At 32.7% G+C, this 20,169-nt stretch overlaps 1 protein-coding gene across 2 annotated transcripts in view; it reads right to left on the reverse strand.

Annotated features, from left to right (window-relative positions):
- The window catches only part of ABCD2 (ATP binding cassette subfamily D member 2), a 114,293-nt gene extending 94,309 nt beyond the window's left edge, over positions 1-19,984 (reverse strand). The window contains exons 1-6 of one of the 2 annotated variants that reach the window (XM_019736340.3): positions 18,707-19,984; positions 16,987-17,167; positions 9,067-9,188; positions 6,049-6,217; positions 5,213-5,307; positions 1,330-1,475 (exon numbers count right to left, since the gene is read on the reverse strand). In XM_019736340.3, coding sequence (XP_019591899.2) covers positions 1,330-1,475; positions 5,213-5,307; positions 6,049-6,217; positions 9,067-9,188; positions 16,987-17,167; positions 18,707-19,639 — 1,646 coding nt within the window. In that variant the 5' untranslated portion in view covers positions 19,640-19,984. The remainder of the gene's footprint in view (positions 1-1,329; positions 1,476-5,212; positions 5,308-6,048; positions 6,218-9,066; positions 9,189-16,986; positions 17,168-18,706) is intronic. The other variant, XM_019736330.3, reaches the window with a different exon arrangement.
- Positions 19,985-20,169: the final 185 nt, after the last annotated feature.

Raw genomic sequence — 20,169 nt, forward strand, 5'->3', positions numbered from 1 at the left:
ATTCCCTCAGCTTTTGTCTGGGAAAGTCTTTATTTTGCTTTCATTTCTGAAGGATGACTTTCCTGGATTACGTACTTTCTTATGCCTTGGAAATGTTTTATATTGCTCAGGTCACAGTTATAGTCAAGAACTGTAGCTTTCATATTACATATGAAATCTGAAATAGCTAAAAATCTAAAATTTATGCATATAATTTTATTTGCATTGAGAGTAGAATTCTATGATATAAAAGAGTATTTTCCTTATGATTTTATGCCTTATAACCTAAATAAATAAAAATCAGTCAACTTAACACATTAGTATCTGAAACTTAAACTTTGCGAGTATAATTTAGCTTTCAGATTCAGAAGGTTTCCCACAAGGGCTTTGAAGGATACACAGAAAAAGACAAAGATTCTGGTGTCACAAGATGTTATCTATTTTATGTTAACTATGAGTATCCATGACACTATTTACATCCAATATTTTATTACTGCCAATGCAGTTCTTCACCCTCCTACTTCACATAGCTTCCTACTACTACCATAAGTCTTGCTTTAAAGAAAAAAATCCACAAAACTTCACCTGCCTGACTACAACGTATGGTCTAAAACTTCGACCATTGGGCAGGATGGTATAAGTACTTTCTGACAAAGGAAATGGGGCAAGAGAGACATGTGATAGCACCATATTTGTTACGTTCATTTTCTTTCTTTCACAATGAATATTCCAAATTCTCAAGCATAACTTTGTGTTTAGACATTTCTATATTGTCATGAAGAAAGCTGACTAAAGACTTCAGAAGAAACAATGTTCCTTTTACAATTTCTAGGCTTACTTTATACTCATTCTTAGAGTAAAATATTTTTAATTAAGGTATTTCCAAATAATTAATTAATCATAAGCATAATTGTTATAAAGACTATTTTACAGAGGCTATTAAAACATAAGGGAATAATAATTTTAGAACATGTGAATGTATGCAGCTTGATGGAGAGATCAGTATACTATCTAAGTACTGTTTTTATCTGTGAGAAGTAATAATCTGACATCTAAGGCAATCATATTATTCTCTGAAGACGAACTATTCCTTGAGACTAACACGTATAGTCTTTGAGTATTCATTATATCTAGCAGATGTGAAAAAGAAAAGAAGTGGTATTGTCCTGGAAACTATTATATATAAATCGGTAATAAAATTTTTTTAGAACAATTGCGTTTTTATTTCCTTAAAAGCTTCTCTTAATGAAGACATGCTTAAATATTAAAACACTGAAGAGCCTAAGGAATCAATATAATTAAAGAGAAAAAGGAAATTGTTTCTTGTTACACAAAAAAAATTAGACCTACCTTTGTGGAATATAGAACATATGTTGGGGAGGTGGTTTATAGAGGACTCCTTCATACACAGGCCAGAGCCCACTTAAAATTCTGAAGAGAGAACTTTTCCCACAACCATTGGGACCAGTTATCAGAAGATGCATTCCTTCTTGTACCTAAAGTAAGAAATAAAATTACAAACTGCAATATTTTAAAATAATTTCATTTGGCAGCATTTAAAGTGATTTATTTAAAAAAAAATCTTTCAAGCACATGATAACCTAGGATGGGTAAGGAATTAAAGAAAATGTATCAGGATTAAGAGCATTAAATTTGGCTTTTGACTATGCTCTGAAGCTAAAAGTATCATAAATCAATCCAATCTCAAAGAAAATGAATTTTCTTGAAATGAGCAAAATTTTGGCTTTCCAAAATTTTAATTGAGGTCTTGTCATCAGATACTACAAAGATATGTAGAAACATGATCCCATGGAAAATAAATTGTTAAAATTTAAACTTAAATATTAAATTTTATTTTATTTATATTAATATTTGATTACATTTATATTGAATTTAAACGTTGTTGTATTTGTCATTTGGAGTTATTAGCTATAAAGCACAGTTATTCTAAGAGCTAGCTGGGTTGTTTAATTTTGTACTTCAGCATTCTGAAGTGTTACAGAAATCACAAAAGCCTATATTCAGAGAGATAAAATTATTCCAATTCTGTTTTATTCACATATGTTTACCAAACCAAGACAGAGGATTGTAATTTAGTCTCATATGTTTAAGGACGTATTAAAACAACTATAAATACATATTTATATATATATGTATTCATATACATATGTATAACAATAAAACAAAAGTCATTTATCCATTACTAATTGCATACTTCTCTTTCGAATTTTTCATCTTATTTATCATTTAAATTTAACAGTTAAATATCATAAGTTCTCATTCCACACAACAGGATTGGGAAATTGTTTTAGTGTGGTATTTGAAGGGTATTATGAAGAACAAAGAAAAGAAACACCATTAAAAAATTTGATTTACTAATACTTCTAAGAACAAATTATATTTTATAATCAGTGATTTTAAAATGACTATAGCATGAAAGTATGAGGGAAAGAAATCTACAGTATGTCTGTAGATATATCCTTGTATAGTATGGATACAAATATCTAAGTATCAATGATGTAGAGTACATCATATTGAAAGACTCAAGGATGAAAGATTATTATATTACTCGCATTGTGTCAGTATAAGAGACCAGCCAGTTCCATATCTATCCTTGACTCATTTGCTGTGTATAACATAAGCTGAAATCTTTTTGTTGAAAGAAAGTGGTGGGGAGAAGGAGTGAGGGAGGAAGGGAAGGAAAAAAGAAGGGTTGGGATGGAGGTTAGATAAAGGAATTAGGAGTGTGTATAAGAAGTATATGTGAAGAAAAATGGTTTCGATTCATAGTCTGTCTAAATAATTCAACATTTCCTTGGCAAACATTTATTGCATTGTCTACCATGTGCCTAACATTCTTCTAGGCACAGGCGATACAGTGTTGCCCAGCATAAAGTCTCTGTTTTCATGGAACTTACATTCTAAAGAATGTAAAGAAAGGTGGCAATAAACACATGAACAAAAAACTAAGTAGTTATAAATGCTATTCTGATAGCAAAAGAGGATGATTTGTTAGGGAAGATGGTGACATTGTGAGATTGGGGGGTGGCTTCTTTTGATGGGGTGGTCAGCAAAGTCCCTCTCTGAGGAGGTAACATTTTGGCTGAGCATGGGTGACGAGTGGCAACGAGTCAGATCTGGGAGAAGAGCATTCTAGGCAGTGAAGACAGTTACCACAGAGACGTAAGACAGAAGCAAGCTTGAACCTATAAAATCTGATCATAGATATAAACTGTAGCCAAACTAAAATGTTATTTCAATAGAATAAAGTTTGAAGAAAATCCTGGGAAGAACACAGAAAGAATAAATTTTTTGATTTGCTGTGCTCTTTCACTACAGAGAGGGTTAAGGAAGCTAAATTTTGTAGAAGCCTACAGGTAAATACTTCCCAAATGAGTTTTTTTAAAGGTATGTGCCATGGCGAAAGGCACATTCCCAAAATATTTTAATAGAGTTATTCTCTCTGTTAGTAATTTTTAGAATTTTAACACATTTTGAATAATAGAAGACTTTTCTACATTCATATTTTTTAGCATAAATTTTCTTATGTTTAGTAAGCAGTGAGTGTGAGGCAAAAAGAATTCCCACATTTACTGAATTTTCTTCTCCAAATGATTTTTAAGTTCAAAAGGCCAAGAAAAGGATGAGAACCTTTTTCTTTAAAAACCTATGTGTCAATCCATGCGGAGCAAACAGAACTTTCTATTATATTTTGGAGACCTGAGACTGTAAACAAAATTTCTGTGTGAGTCAGAAATAAACATTCATAAAAGTGTACTATAATAACATATATCTTTGTAGATCTTCAAAATGTATAAGATACTTTCATCAGATTATGTATTTTTAAATTTGTTTTATATATACAGTGAGTTCTGAATTTTTTTTACAGAAGGAGTGTGATATGACCACAATAATGTAGTTAGTAGGTGGCAGAATTCAAGACTCTTACTCTATTTAATAAGTGGAACAAAAAAATTAATACAAATTGATATAAGTATCAATTATAAAAATTTATGTTTATATTAATTGATTATAAAAATCATAAAATTGATTGTAAAAATTGATACTTAGATCAATTTTTAACCTGAACAAAAAAGTCTATAAAAAAATCATAAATTATAAATTGCTAAACTATTAATAAACATTCCATGTATGCCTCTTCAAGTGTTTTATTTCAAACCTATTTAAGATTATGGTACATCATTAGCACCTAACTGGAACTCCTGTTCAGATCCAAATAATTAAATCTCTATAGGAGTGATTTAATAAGTCACTCTATAAATAGAAAATTTAAATCACTCTATAAATGGAAAAACAAAGCCCGATCAAATTGTAGTTAAAACACAATTTCTCTTATATTTATTAACACAGAATTTCCCCCTGTTCAGTGCTTCTTGTCCTTTTACAGCAATCTTATTCATTTACAAATACATTTTTAATAATTAAACCTAAAGTCTATGCTAAAATAATTAGCACACGTATTGTCATGTTTGTAATTCTTTTATCAAGTCCAGTCATGTCTTTGTTTGAACTAAGCTCAAATGCTTTCATTACAGTCATTACTGCTTATTAGCAAATCATTTTGTGCTTGAATTCCAAAATTCATCTTTGAATTTTACAACGATTTAAATCAGGGCCTCAGGTCTATTAACTATTTTTACATCTTAACTTTTGTAATCAAGACAGAAAATAGTAAATAACAAACAACTCTTACTCTCAATAGAATTAAAAAGAAAATTCCAATCCACGAATCTTCTGATTATTTGTTCCTAACAGAAGATGTGATTATTTAAAATACAAATTAAATTTCGAGATTGTGCATTAATAGAAATAAACCTGCTAATGCCCTCTGTCCTCATATTTTATTTAGCAAATATAATATAGGCTCATAGTTTTTGAGTAATTCCTATAAGGAAAAGTAATTAAAATTTTTTTCCAGATATTAATGTCTGAGGACATTTCCTATTGCTCTCAAAAACTACCTTGTATAGCTCTCAGTGCACTATAATTTTGATTTTTAACATGGCAATAAGGCAAAAGAAATCAAATTTCTCTTTTTCTCTCTTTTCTGAGGAAGTAACTGCTTCTGTAATTGAGCCACTGTGCATACCTTTCTTGATTTCCCCTCCTTTCCATATGCTCCTCCAAGTATTTAACATAAGGTACATGAATTCTGAGTTGTTTTGTGTTAGTGTGATGGCAACAATCAGAAGATTCTTGAATATCATCTTACTTTGAAGTTTAGCCTGGAAGCCACCACTTCTCCCGTTGGTGTAATTATGGGGACATTTTCACAAATAATTCCATGATCCACATCAATAACTTTTCCTGTAAGGGAAAGTTTAAGTTACAAAAGCTATCACAGTTATTGCTAATTAACTAACTTAAAGTATAATGCAGCATAATAAATTTATTATAAAGATAATTCACAGGAATAAATAATGGAAAAAAATGTAAATATAGGTAATTGTATTTAAAGCAAAGTTTAATGTGAGTTTGGACATTTTGACACATCTACTTGGAAAATCTTTCTCAGAAACATTATTTTGCAATAATCTGATGTCAAAATCATAACAAGAGCAAAGCAAAACTATCTTATGTAACCCTGCCATACTCTTTATAACTACTTATTTCTCTAAATTAATGTTCTGTACTGAAAAAACACAGTGCTACAAAAAGGGAATTAAGACATGGAATAATATAATTTTGAAAAATATGCTAGCCAAACTTAAGCTTAATAACACAGTGATGAAGAACAATATGACATTAGCTCCAGCGCTGTTATTTTAATTTTAAAAGCAAACAATTCATTCTGCCATATAGTAGTTTCCAAAAATAATTCTAGAAATTTTCTCCTAAATAAAAGTAGCATAATATACATATATATATATTTTTATGGTAATGTTAGTCACCACTCCTCAAATTGCAACACTAACTTTAGGGACAACTGTTTTAAATAAATAAATGTTGGTTCCTTGATAACTTTTGAAAGCTATTTTCTAAAAAACTTTTGTTCTGTTGATAAAGCAAATACTTAGTGAAAAATATAAAAACATTTGAGTTTAAAACCTTTGATTTCCAGTGTGTCATTGAGGGGTAATTCTAGGTTAGTTCCATTCTTGTTATGGTTTTCAGACTCTTGCACGACAGCAGTTCTCTTATAAATGCCTCTTTTCACTTCATCGAAGACCCAAAACATATTGTACACTCGAGCAGTATAGCCTGCTAATTCAGTAACCTAAAACCGACACAGAGAAATAACATAGAATTAATATACCCAAGACAGACTTTTAAATAAATATGTAATCACCTAAGCTTCTTGATTTAACATTAAAGATCCTATTTTATTATACATGAAAATAGATAGCACATTTGATAAGTAAAACAAGTAACAGTAAAAAGCTTACCAAGAGAGCAACATAGTAAGGTGTCAGTGTAACTTTGACTGGAATTATAAAATATATAAAAAAATTATTCAAGTCAGGGTTTAAAATGAAATGTAAAAAAATTCAGAATATTAGTGAGACTTAAAAATATTTCAATCAAATTTCATGTTTAACCCGTTAACATGACACATTTCACTTCCAGAAAATTAGAAATTTTGTGAAAAGTTTAAGTTCATTCAATGAAATAATGATCCTTTATTTTGGTATCTTTTTTTCAATTTAAAATGGAAGATTTTAAATAGAAGAGAAATATATTTTTTCTTATTATGAAGTGAATGTTTCTGAGTCAAACTGATTGTCCAAATTCCTAAGCATGGCCAGAGAAATCACCTTTGCTAGACAGTGAGCTCAGCAAGTGTGCTGAGAGTGAGCTCAGTGAAAACTTCAAATCACGTTCAGTTCAAACCGCACAATTCAGATTTTTTCAAGCCAAGCATGATGTATATGCCCAAAGAAAAACATTAAATATGATTTTTTTTCTAGGACAGTTTATAAAATAAGATGAGGTAAATCTCTGCTTTAGTCCATAATGCTCAACAGGAGGTTTCTTGCTCCTATTCTGCCAGCTGTCTAATTTAGATTGAATCTCCAGCTGTTTTTCTATTAAAAGAACACCTTGTTATTAAGGTACTGTGAAATGTGACTCATCTCCTGTCAAAACCATCTTTCTCAGCGAAAACAAAGCACAAAAACCATTCCTTTATAGAAATGTTTATGAGGAAATTGGTACCAATAAGCAAGGTGTGTCACTAATAAATATTTCTTAAATAATAAATTGTGAAATAATACAACATTGCTGACATTTTTGTAAGAATTTTTGTGTGTGCAAAACGTAAACAGTAAATGAATAGGTGTTATTGTTAGAAGCTTCTACCGCATGTCTCTACTGTGTGTGAGAGGTCTGTAATTCGATTAGTATTTCATTTCTATATATTAATACTATTTCTATTCAAAGGGTAATTTCTAAAATGTTATCTAAAAGAAGCTCTTGAATTCCCAAGAAGAGAAAAACAGAGTTAAAGAAACTTGGGTAAATATATTTGCACAGGAAAAAAAATCCAAAACCAGACGTAGAGGTCCATTATAAAATGGCAAGAGGCAATGAGTTAATAGTTGACCAGGACACAAGGTGGAGTGGGAAAAGAGTATCCAAAAAAAACTGAGAATGTGACTGTGGACAAAGTACTTTGGGATGTAAAAAACAGGGACTCTAACTCTAAAAAGGAAACTTGCTCCCTTTGGGGCCAGCAAAGAACGCATCATGGTGCTTTCATGTGCTGTCAGAGCAATAATAAGATTCTTTGGAAGTGAACATTCTATGATTCAAAGCATATTCAGGCAAAATAAAGCAAAATGAATCACTTATTTTGTTGGAGACAATCTAGAAAAATGAAATGATATTCCTCCTGACTTAGATAGCAATGTATTTTAATGTGAGATGGAGAAAATTTTGTTTGGTCATTTAATTTTAATGGTAAGTAATATATCAAAAAAACCTATTTCAAAACCTGTGTCTCCCGATTATCAAAATTACTATTTTGACAAAAAAAAAAAAAAAAAAAAAAAAAAAAAAAAATTACTGAGTTTTTTGCAATGTGGCTATAAATAACTTTGTACTTTTTTTAAAGACAAAAACAAACAAAAAAACTCAATTCAATAAATCAGTTGTTGAATGAGACTGAAAAGTTCTGTCAGCAAATCACAAAATTTGTAGTTTATTTAAGGCTGATTTAAGAGGCAGCTAAATCTATGATGATGATCTGGCAATTTATATTGATGCAAAAGCCACAGAGTGGTGAGAAAGAATGTCCGTGGGAATATTATCAGTCTATCTCAATTAAATAAAGGGATTTTTAATCTTAATCTCATGATATCTTTAGGTCTTACTACCATTCTTTCAACAAATATGTGTTGACCACGTACAATATTCCAAGCATTAAAATGAATGCTAGGAATGTAAAAATGAGTAAGACAATTTCTGCTTTCCACTCAAGTCTGGTGCAGGAGATAGACAAGTATAATGTGGTAAAGCACCAGATGTACAGTGAACATAGAGAAGGAAAACCCAGACTCTGCAGGGAAGGCAGGCAGAAGATGAAATCACCAGAGCCTTTTATATGTAGTTGGTGAGGCTTCACTCGTTATGAAAGTTTGCAAGGTATATAAGTAAAATCATTGGCTAACATTTATTGAGCACTTAATACATATTGTTTTAAATATTATACATGCATGAAGACACAACAACACTAGAAAGTCAATGCTATCATTATCCCCATTTTACAGATGAGGAAACAGAGACTGACAGGTTAAGAAACTTGATTAAATTCATATAATTTGTAAATACTGGAGCAAGAATTTAAATTTAGGCACTCTGGCTCCAGAATCTACACCTAGGACTTTTTTCAAAATTTAAAAACACGTATTTCATATATAGACAGAAAAACAAGTGATAGTGTAAAAATTAAAGGGTATTAGCAGCAATACACTTGGGAATTGCCGTCCTTTGTCTTGATTATACTCTTAGCAATTTTTGATAGAGGAAAAAATGTTTCCAAAATAGTAAGCATATCCGGTAATTTACATTTGTTTGATTTTCACATATCTTACTTTAATCAAATTGACAACAAAAAAACACGAGTACCTCTTTGTATGAAGACATGATCCTTTCAATAGCATCAGCTCCAGAGGCCAACAAATTTCGAGCTGTGGTAAAGGCTTCTGTCCGTTCACTAACCATAGCTTGTTTTTGGCCATCCTCTAAATCTAAACGCAAATAATAAAACTATTGATTTTTTCCAAGTAACTAAATTATTTTTTTACACAAATGAAATTGTGGCTAAAACAACCATATGTAAAATTTTCAGTAGTATCAGCAATTTCCTAGACATTTAATGAATTACTGAAAATACAGTAGCTGTACCAGATTTTATTTAAAGTTCCCATTTATTATTTTTCTAAAAGGAGATTTAGAACAATTAAATCTATAGGAATTAAGACTATTTTCATTTAGCCTTCTTTCAACCCTTTCCAAATCCAACACCCTGTCATTATAGGTAGGCAATAAAATACTACTGATTTGGTCAATAAAATACAACTGACTGGAATATAGGCAAATATTTCTAGTGTGGTTTCTTTAATAGAAATGCAAATTAGCTGACCCTCATAATCTGGCCTCTGTCTACCTTTCTCTACCAACCTTCACCTTACAGTACAGCAGCGCCCCAAATATGCTATCCTCTATTTACCCTCTGATATTTGCATGTATGATTTGTTCTGACTTTAACATATATCTGTTACTTTTTTGCCTGGCTCTTTCTTCAAGAGTTAACTATTTAGTACAGATTTCAGTGCAAACCCTTGTCTAGTTTTTCTAATGACTATAAGTTTCTTCAGGGTCAAAACTGTGTGTTTTATTTATTCCTAGTGCTCAGCAGTGTGTCTCACACATTAGTACTCTTTAATGTGTATTAAGCCGATGGATCGATGGATGGATGCGTGGCTGGATGCATGGATGGATGGATGAACATCTTAAATTACTGCTTTTTAAAAATTATGGTTCAGAGTCAGGAGTCAGACTAGGTTTGAATCCAGGCTCTACTACATATTGGCAAGTACTAAAGTAAGTAGAGTAAGCCACTTATCATCTCCATGTCTATTTTCTCATATGTAAATGAGGAAAATAGCAGTACTACCTCAAACAATTGCTATCTCACAGGGTTGATGTGAGGGTTAAAGGTGAAATACAAGTGAAGTGCTAGCCTAATCCATGGCCTATAATAATAAGTGCTCTGAATGTTAGCTATTATTATTTTCTCTAGTCATTACTGCATATCTACTCAATTTAGTCTTGTTCTTCAAAATTATTCTCTCCAGGTCATTGCTTTAACCTTTCCATCAATTTGATTATCTATCTGGTCCTTTTATAGATTATCTTCAAAGTTATAAATTAAGTGCTGTAAATTAATGAAGAGATTAGAATAATGTAGATAGCCATAGGCCCACTTTGATATTTATTTCTCTCTGATTTATCTCAGTGTAAAGGGTTTTTTTCCTCCTTCCACAGCAATGCAATTATCTCACTTGTGCCCCACTATGACTACCAGATACTTTCATCTTTACTTGCTCATAGACAGCTCAGCTGAGTTGGAAAGGGATCCATGCATAATACAAGCTAAAATTCACTCAACAGGTATTTACTAAACACCTAGATATGCAAGAAATTAGGAAGTGCTATAGGACATGCGAAGATAAACGTGATTTTCAGACTCTTTCCTTCAGGAGCTTAGTTTGGTAAGAGAGACAAGACAAGTTCCCACAAATGTGCCTAGAATGAGAGTTAACGCAAGGTGTTTGGAGGAGGTTAAAAAACGTTTCCTCCTACAAGCGATAGGAAATGCTGCATGGAGGTGCAGACTGTGAGTGAGGTCTTGAAGACCATATACAATTTTAATACATCACGAGTATGGCATAAGCAGTGGCACAGAGAAGGGAAATTTCAAGCAATGCCAACAATGATAAATAGCTTGGTCAAGAGACAGTATAAGTTGGTGTTAGACACCGATTTCCTTTGAGTATCAGAATCACCATGAGTTCATTGGGATCTTTTATGATAGTCCAGTATGATCCCTCCAACCCTACTGTTTAAGACTGCTCTAGAGAACTACCATTATTTCCCTTGAAGTTAGTTTCATTGAAGAATGTAGAAAGAAAGGCTTTAAGCACTGGTAGAATTGAGGAGTGAAAGACGTGACTGGATAAATAGATTGGGAACAGAATGTAGACACACTTAAACACATTTAAACGTGTGATACAATTTAGATAGCCACAGGAAAAAAAAAATTACCAAAGGATTCTCACAAAGCTACCAAAATAGTGAATTAATATATCAGTTGATGTGCTTAGTATTGGCTCACAGAGAATTTGCCTGATGGTCTAAAATAATTATGGGATTTTACGAATTTGAGTTAAAAGGGGTTTCAGAGTAGCTTTCATTGACAGCCTCTGTTAAGAAGTAAAAATACTAGCACAGATGGGCTTGTGGTTGAGATGGCATGGTGCTTTCTATGCTGCTTTGGCAAATTAATGCCTACTGGGTTTTCTTCATGCATTGAGCAACATAATTACAAATAGTCCTGGAGAGATTTCATTTGACTTTTATTCTACTGGTTGGTCTCTGGGAGGTACTGTGAAAGCAGGGCCAGTAGTATTTTGCCATGCACATAACAGCCAACTGCATAACCTCTATGACAAGGCCAGATTCCTCAGTGTCAGAGATATAAATGTATGACCTGAAGCACTCACCTATTTTGTATCCTAGCTCAACACATTTTATTTTCCTCACCAAATATTTTAAATATTTTGTCAAAAGTTCCGCATTTAAGGATTTAATATTTAATACCATATCTGCTCATTTTACTGCTACTTTTTAGCTCTGTGAATAAATATATATTGAAATATGGTCACATATGTTGTTATTTCACTGAAAAGGTGAGAAAGGATTTAAAACCTAAGTTATGTCATTGTAGATTTGTCAAAACCCCTAGAACTCTACAGTAAAAGAGTGAACCCTAATGTAAATTATGGACTTCAGTCAATAATATATAAATATTGTTTCATCAGTTATAACAAATGTATCATACTAATACAATATGTAAATAGGGGTAAATGTGGGGGAGGAGTGGGTATTTGTGAACTCTGTACTTTCTGATCAATTTTTCTGTAAGCATAAAACTGCTTTAAGAAAATTGTCTATTAGTTTTCTTAATTAAAAAAAATGTAGGCTATTCCTCTGTACTTCTTTCCTCTGGACTTATAATCTGAGTTTATTTCTTTTCATTTACTTTTTATCTTTGTCACTTTGACAAATCTCAGCAAAAACTTACGACCTTGATACCAAGTATAAATATGAATTCTAATTGGATTGAAGATCTCCATGTGAAACCAGTAAATTTCTAGAAGATGAAAATACGAGAATAGCTTTTTGACTTTGAGTTAGGCAGATGTTTCTTAAGAGATAAAATCACTAAACACAAAGAAAACGATTAATAAATTAAACTATTTTAAATTTGTGAACTTCTCTTAAAACACCATTAAGAGACTGAAAAGGAAAGAATAGAGTGGGAAAACACATTTGAGACTGTGCGTGTGTGTGTGTGTATGTCTACCTGTCTGACAAAAGACTCATTTCAGGATATATAAGAGTTTTTACAAATCACTAAGAAAAAACAGATAAGCCAATTTAAAAATGACCAAAAAACTTACTGGCACTTCACAGAAAGGCTATCCAAATGGACAACAAACAAATGAAAAGTGTTACACCTCAATAGTCATTAGAAATCCAAATTAAGGCACAATGAAGGACCACTATTATACTCATAGTAATGCCTAAAATGAAAAAGACTGACATCAAATATTGACAAAGATGTGGAACAATTAGAACTCTCATGTGTATGGTATGATACTATTTGTATAAGGTTCAAAAACCAGGAAATACTAATAAGTGGTCAGTAAAATAGCTACCTTTACTGTGGCATGGTAGGGGGAGGTGGGCAGGAATAACTGGGGATGGGGATGGGAGGCTGAGGATAAGATTTGGAATGGGCATGGGGACTTCTGGGATGAAAGTAGGTTCTATTTATTCTGAGTGGTGATTATGTGTATGTGTTGATTTTGTGACAGTTCATTGAATGGCACACTAATAATTGTGTCCTTGTTGGTATGCATGCTATACGCGTACTTTAAAAATTATAGCTATTTATATGCATAGCTAATTATAGCTAGAAAGTAAGTCTTCGATATGTATCGGTAAGATAAATTACTGCTACAGTATTTGGTCAACAGGAGAGTAATCATATCCAAATTGACCCACAATATAAAATTATATTTCAATTATTTGGCATTACAATGTGAGACATAGAATAAGTTCCAATATAGCTAATCCGGAGGCAGCATGGTAAAGGGGGAAAAAAGCAACGCTCTAGGGATTACATAATGTCTCCTATCCTTAGTGCTTCTGCCAACTATGAGTGACCACAGGCAAATCTGGGATTCCAAACTAGGTGACCTGTAAGTTCCTCTTGTGATGTGAAAGTGGCATGATTCCATATGCAGTTTTATAACAGGAACTTGAATATAAACTTAAACTGATCCATACCGTAAGATTTCACTTTCAGTTGTACTGTTTTTCTTTTCTCTTCCCCCCCCAAATTATACAGGTTCTTCCTCTTACCTGCATTTTTACCTCTAACTTCCTAATCACTTGCAAATGTCTTGCTCCTTTACCAACAATAATCATGCCAGCAAACACCTACTGAACATTTCCTATGAGGCAGGCAGGCATTGTTCTAAATTTTACATATGCGATTTTTAATCCTCCTAACAACCATTTTGAAAACGAGGAAATTGAAGCATAAAAAAGTCAAACGATTTGTCCATAGTAACAACCTAAAAACAAGAGTTAGCACCTGAACCCAAGCCCTCTGACTCCAGAGCCCACATGGTAAGAATATACTAAAAATTAACAATTGCTTCCACTTAAGTTCTTATTACTTGCCAAGGACTGTTTCAAAGCACATTAATACCATATACATATATAAAAATTTAATACTATATATATAATTTTATAACAATTGTGTTATATATATTATTATTATCTTTACAATTAAGATAGAAAAACCGAGGCATATAAAGTTTATATAACTGTCTTAAGGATAAATACTATTAAATAGCAGAGTCAAGATTTAAACTTGCTTCTTATTGTTTTCTGTTTTCTTTCTTTCTTCTGTCCTACTTTTTCTCCCTTTTCTCTTTGCCAGTCCTCTGTCATTCAACCATTTTTTCCACCTATTTTTGCCTTAAACATATATAGTATCACACACTTAATTCATCTCTAGTATAGGGGACAACTCAGGGCATACGAATAAACTAAAATTGAAAACTAGATTAGACTGTATGGTATGCAATTCTAAGAACTAAAGCCTCAAAGATATATCATTATCTAAAAAAATAAATTATTTTATCTGAGTAAAGTGATAATATTTTCATGTGTTGTCACTGTAGGTCAAATATATTTAGTAAACACATACCTATAAACATTATAAGCATACATATAGTAAACTTACAAATTACAAAAGCACACTCTCGTGTTATATGAATTCATTTTCTTCTATGAAATTCTTATATTGCTTTTCTTTGTATAAAATTTTATTTGGAAAAGAAGCTTTAAAAATCACTTTGTTTCACTTGCATTTATGTGATTATTTCCATGTAAAATTTTAATGTTATTTCTTTAATTTAATATGGTGTTTTCAGGATGTGTGGGATTTATTTTTAAATAGTTTATTACATCATCTGTAGAAATAAGATTGTTATATTCTTTGCATACAATGTTTACTTCTTTCTGGTCTCTGTGGGGTTAATTTGTCACCATTAATAGCTGCATTTTCTCTGTTCTATGTTTACTCCAGGGTTTTCTAATAAGACCAGTGCTTCCAGGGATTAACAGAACTACATCATAATCTTGTAATTGGGGTTGTTGCTAATACACATTATATATGAAACTTTGAAAATATCTATATACTTAGAGAGATTCACTATGAATATCTGATAATTTTGTCAGATTTCTCAGAAAAACTAATCTTAAAACCACAGGTTTTAAGTGTCTTTTTTTCATTAATACTCTTGAAAAAGAAATTTATTTTCTTTCATTATAAAAGATTAAGCCTAAAAATACTATTACTAACAACACTTTTTTCAATATAAACTTTTAAAATATTTAAAAAAAATAAATTTTGAAAACATTAAAACAGAAAAAATACACTATTTTTGAGTTGTGGAGCATATTTAGTATATGTGTAGCACTTATTACATGGTATTGATAAATCATAATTACTAAAATTAACACTTTTAGGTTAAGAATGACTCAAATTTGGCAAGCACTTTTTAAGAATAGGTTAAAGTATTGAAGCACTGTTTTAAAATACGAAAGCATAGAGTAATTTTTTCACTTGTCTTTATTAGCTGTCTTCAAACAAATAACTACTAATTCTTATTTCTATACCAAAAATAACTGCAAAATGGTGTGAATTCTGTTAATTATTCTTAGTGTTTCCTTTGGTTTCTACGTAATAATTGTCACCATGTATCAATAATATCAAGAGCATGCTCTGTATTTTATAAACATTATTCTATTAAATCCTCACAACAACCCTCTAAGGAGACTTTTTTGATTTTCATTTTATATATGAGAAAACTGAGGTTCAGAGAATTTAATTAACATGACTACCGTGTTTCCCCGAAAATAAGACCTAACAGGAAAATAAGCTCTAGCATGATTTTTCAGGATAACATCCCCTGAACATAAGCCCTAATGTGTTTTTTAGAGCAAAAATTAATATAAGACCCCGTCTTATTTTTGGAGAAACACGGTAAGAGTATACAGTCAAGTAGAGGGATAGGCAAGAGTTGAGAAAGACTCTATCTCACTACAAAGCCCATGCTCTTTGTCTTCAACACTAAGGCCAATTTGGTCAAGTGGTTTTCAAAGAGGAGGAGTAATGTTTTATTTTAGAGGGAGAGCAGAAAATGCTGCTTCTTTATTTAATTCCCCCTTGTCGCTGCCAATTAAGACCCACAATCCCTCCTCAAGTATGACACAACATCTTAATGCCGTCCTTTTTGCCCTTATCTTTCTTAGTTAGTCCAAAGTATGAAAACGTTGGTAAAAGACACTGAGATGGTGATAGAACTTGACAACCCCTACCCCCACGATATGCCCAAATCATGTTACATAGGAGGTTATGTACAGAGGGTGCCAAAAAAAGGTGTACACATTTTAAGAAAGGAAAAAACTATTAAATTGGTAATACTCAATATATACCGATAACAAAAGATGATTAGTCACGTTTGACTTCTGCAATCATAAGAGATGCTCAAAGTGGTTACCATCTGCATCCAGACACTCTGATTATAGTGAACTACTGCTTGAGCAACATTGACCAAAGTGTGCATCCACTTGTAAACATATTTTTGGCACCCCCGGTATACTACCTGCAAGTAGAGGAAACTTTGTTCCATGGCATGAAGCACTCCCTGAAACAATATTGCTGATTGCCTAATGCAGTAGTTAACTTTTCAAATCACAAATCAGGGTAGATCCAGTTATAGAATATTTATAGACTGAATGCATTGGATGTGCATAACTGAAGTGTGGGTAGAACTTGTACTCTTTTTAAAGCCATTGATTTGTTTTGAGTTTAAATGTTAGGCTAGAGACTCATTCTATATTAGGCAGTATAATTAAAACTGCTGAATGACAAGTCCCAGAAACACTGCATCAGAGATCTCTGACATATCTCAGAACTCAAAAGTCTTCTGAGCCACTTGTGTCCTCTTTTCCTATTGCTGGTCTTATTATTGGATATTGCAAAGTCTGCCATTGTTTCTGAATATTAATAACTAAAGAATAAAGGCTACATACAGTTTCACTCACACAAAATCATCACTGATACCTTCAAGAGAAATAACGTGAAACATATTTGAGATTAAGCATAAATGCCATTACCACCATCTGCAAAGCCAGTTGCAGTGATAATAGGTACAGCCACCATAATTAGTCCACTGCTGCTCCAAACATACTTCATCAAGAACTGCTCTATCATGATGTACCACAAACGTTTGGATAAAATAAGGTTCATCTGATCTGCTAAAGCTTTGTAACTTTTCTGGAGCTGCTTCATTTCTACCTATAGAGGAAAAAAGAGTTAATTAACTCAGCATGGACTACAAAAATAAATATTGTATGCTTGCGGACTTTCTTTAAACGTAAGTTACCTATTAGTTTGTCTTACTTAGTATAGTATTATCTATTATTCTAACAATCAATAAATACAGATTAATATTGGATTTAGTCATTAAATCTCGTTTTATCATACATTAATATCATACATGTAATATTAAAAAAAGACACTCAGTAAATATAATGTTAAGTATAAATATATATAAGTGATTTATAATTATGATTTTGAAATTATATATAAGATGTTATAAATGATAGTCTGTAAGACATGTATAAACAATGTCAGAACATCATCCTTCTCGATTGTACCAAAAATAGCTGAAAATAAACATATGCCACACATGATACACATTATACATGTATAATTAGACTCCAGTTTTGAACTAACTCAATTTATTAAATCTTAATCTTAAATGCAAGAAGCATAGTATATTGTAATTTACATCACTGAATTCAATGATTGGAAAAGACTGACAAATCAATATGATTAATATGACACATGAGGCTGATGTTCAAGTGGGAGTAGAAGTCCTAAATTTGCTTTAAATTTTCTTCTTCAGATTGGTACTGCCATAATTTTTTAAAAAAATTTTGATAATTGATGATGCTTCAAAAATTAAGTAATGCTGCTCGATAATTAAAATACCATTTTCAACTTTAGAATACCGTAATATTTTATTTGCCGAGTCATTTGTATTAAGATTTCAGATGCATCATGTTAAAAATTTGTCATATTTAACAATATGAAGTTACTGTCATGCACTGCAAGTTTATGCAATTTGGCTAACTATTTTAGGACCTGCTTAGTGTTGAATATCTTTCATATTTAAAATAATTTTCTGGAACTTCTTTTCTCCTCCTCATTTCTAATCTTAGCTTTTCTATCAAAGTTAGACAAAATTTCAGTTCACTGCTTCGCTTTTTGTCAAAATATGGTCTTGAACAGTAACTAAGAGTAATGGGACTGTCATGTGTGAGATACACTCTCCTGTACTTCTTAGGACTTAGGACCATCCATCACTGACCAGACACGCAAAATTGTCAAATTTGCCTTTCATATGAAAGCACAGGGTTTTTTCCCTCTTGAAAAACAAAAGAGCAACAACAATGAAATACTACCCTGAATTTTCCGTCTCAAAAGAAAACACATTTCTTCTAATGCTCTATAACTACCTCTTAAAAACTAGGATTTAAGTTGTAAGAAAATGTTTTAGAGGTAATTCTGAGCATACTTGGGTAACTGAGGCTAAGCAGACTTTTTTAGAGTGCTGAACATTTTATTCTCATGAAACTTTAGGAAAGTTTGCACTCTATAATTTTTTAAACAGCTTGTGATTAAACAGGGTAATGGAGCATGTATTTTAATAAAGGTTTAGATGCAATAGGAATCTAAAACTCTAAAGAAGTGGGTCCATCGAGAGTACAACAGATGGTATCTACCACTCAAACAGTCTCATATTTCACCCATCACCTTAATTTCTCTTACCTTATGTCCTCTGTAAAAAGCAATTTCTTCAACATTGGCTATAATTCTGGAGTGCACATACCGCAAATAGCCTTTTCTATGAGCTTCTTCAGCCACCAATTTACCAAATTTGGGAGAGCAGGCTTTCAACACTTTAGCAGTGGCATACACCACAAGCCCTGCTAATAGGGTGGGCCCAATTGGGCTGGCACCTCTGGATGTAGCAGTCTGGATGAGCGTATAGGAGGTCAGTATTACATCTAAAATAGGTTTGGTCAAATTGGAATATAAGTGAGCCACAGATTGGGAGAACATCATAATATCCTCAGTGAGAGACTGGTCAGGGTTTGCCAGCCTCCCATCCATGTTGATAACCTTATAATAAGTCTGATTTGTAAAATAGGTTTCATAGGCATGGTCTACTAGGCGAGTTCTGAAAGCCAAAGCCAATTTGCACTCCAGGTACCTTATCGCACTGTTGACAAAGGTGGCAGGGATGGCAATCATAAGCCACTTGATTAATTTGATGATGAAAGTCCGAGGCTTCTTTTCCACAATGCTTTTTACGATTTTTCCATCCAGACCAGCCACATAGATAGACAGAAAGGTTCTTGAGATCAGAGCCACCGAGTGGAGGCAAAGCCACCCCGTTTCAGTGGTCACAAGTTTTGGAAAGAGAATTTTCCGAAGTTCTAGCAGCTGTTTGAAAAAATCTGCATTCACTCCAGGCGAAGCTTTTTTACAAGGAATCTCGGTGCAATGCAGTATTTCTCTGTTCCCTGCATCCAGGTAAGCTTCTTTTTTCTTCCTGTGGTCAGACTTTAAACGCTTGCTAATGACGGGATAGAGGGTTTTCAGAGCATATGCCGCAGCCACCAGGCAGGCAGCCCTTTTAGCAGCACTGGATCTGGTCCATTTCACTCGATCAGCTGCTGCATTTAGCATATGTATCATTTTCCCAGTTACCCAAACCGGCTTCAAAAAGAATTGTTTAAAAGATCATGCTCCACGGGATCCCCAGCAAATGTTTCAGAAAGTCCTACAGCGTTCCATACTCTGCAACGTTTCTTCTCGTCTGCTTTTTGTTTTTGATTTTGTTTTTAATTTTGTTCTGCTGTGACAGAAGCAGCAGAGCTCTGACTCCACTGCATCTACTGGGGATGAGTCCCTCAGAAGCTCAAGCTGCAACAAACCGCCCCAAGCTCCTCCCTCGCAAGCCCCTCATTGGCTGTGAGGGCGGTGGGACCTTGGAATCCTCGCTGCTTCCCTCTGAACCTTGAAAATGAGGAGAGAGCAAAACGAATTACATCCTTAAACAGGAGTTCAGAGAGTTAAATGTCTATTTTTGGAGAGGTCGAATCAGGGAAGCTGCTGGCGACAAAACCTGCTCTAGCTACTGAGCATGCTCAGCGTCACTTAGAAACCCAGATAAGTTTCAAACCATACATCTCTTCTCTAAGGTTTTAGTAGATACCTTAAGGGGA

This window comes from Rhinolophus sinicus, chromosome 1 (assembly GCF_057876585.1).
Source record: "Rhinolophus sinicus isolate RSI-liver-muscle chromosome 1, RSI-T2T, whole genome shotgun sequence".
Taxonomy (NCBI): domain Eukaryota; kingdom Metazoa; phylum Chordata; class Mammalia; order Chiroptera; family Rhinolophidae; genus Rhinolophus; species Rhinolophus sinicus.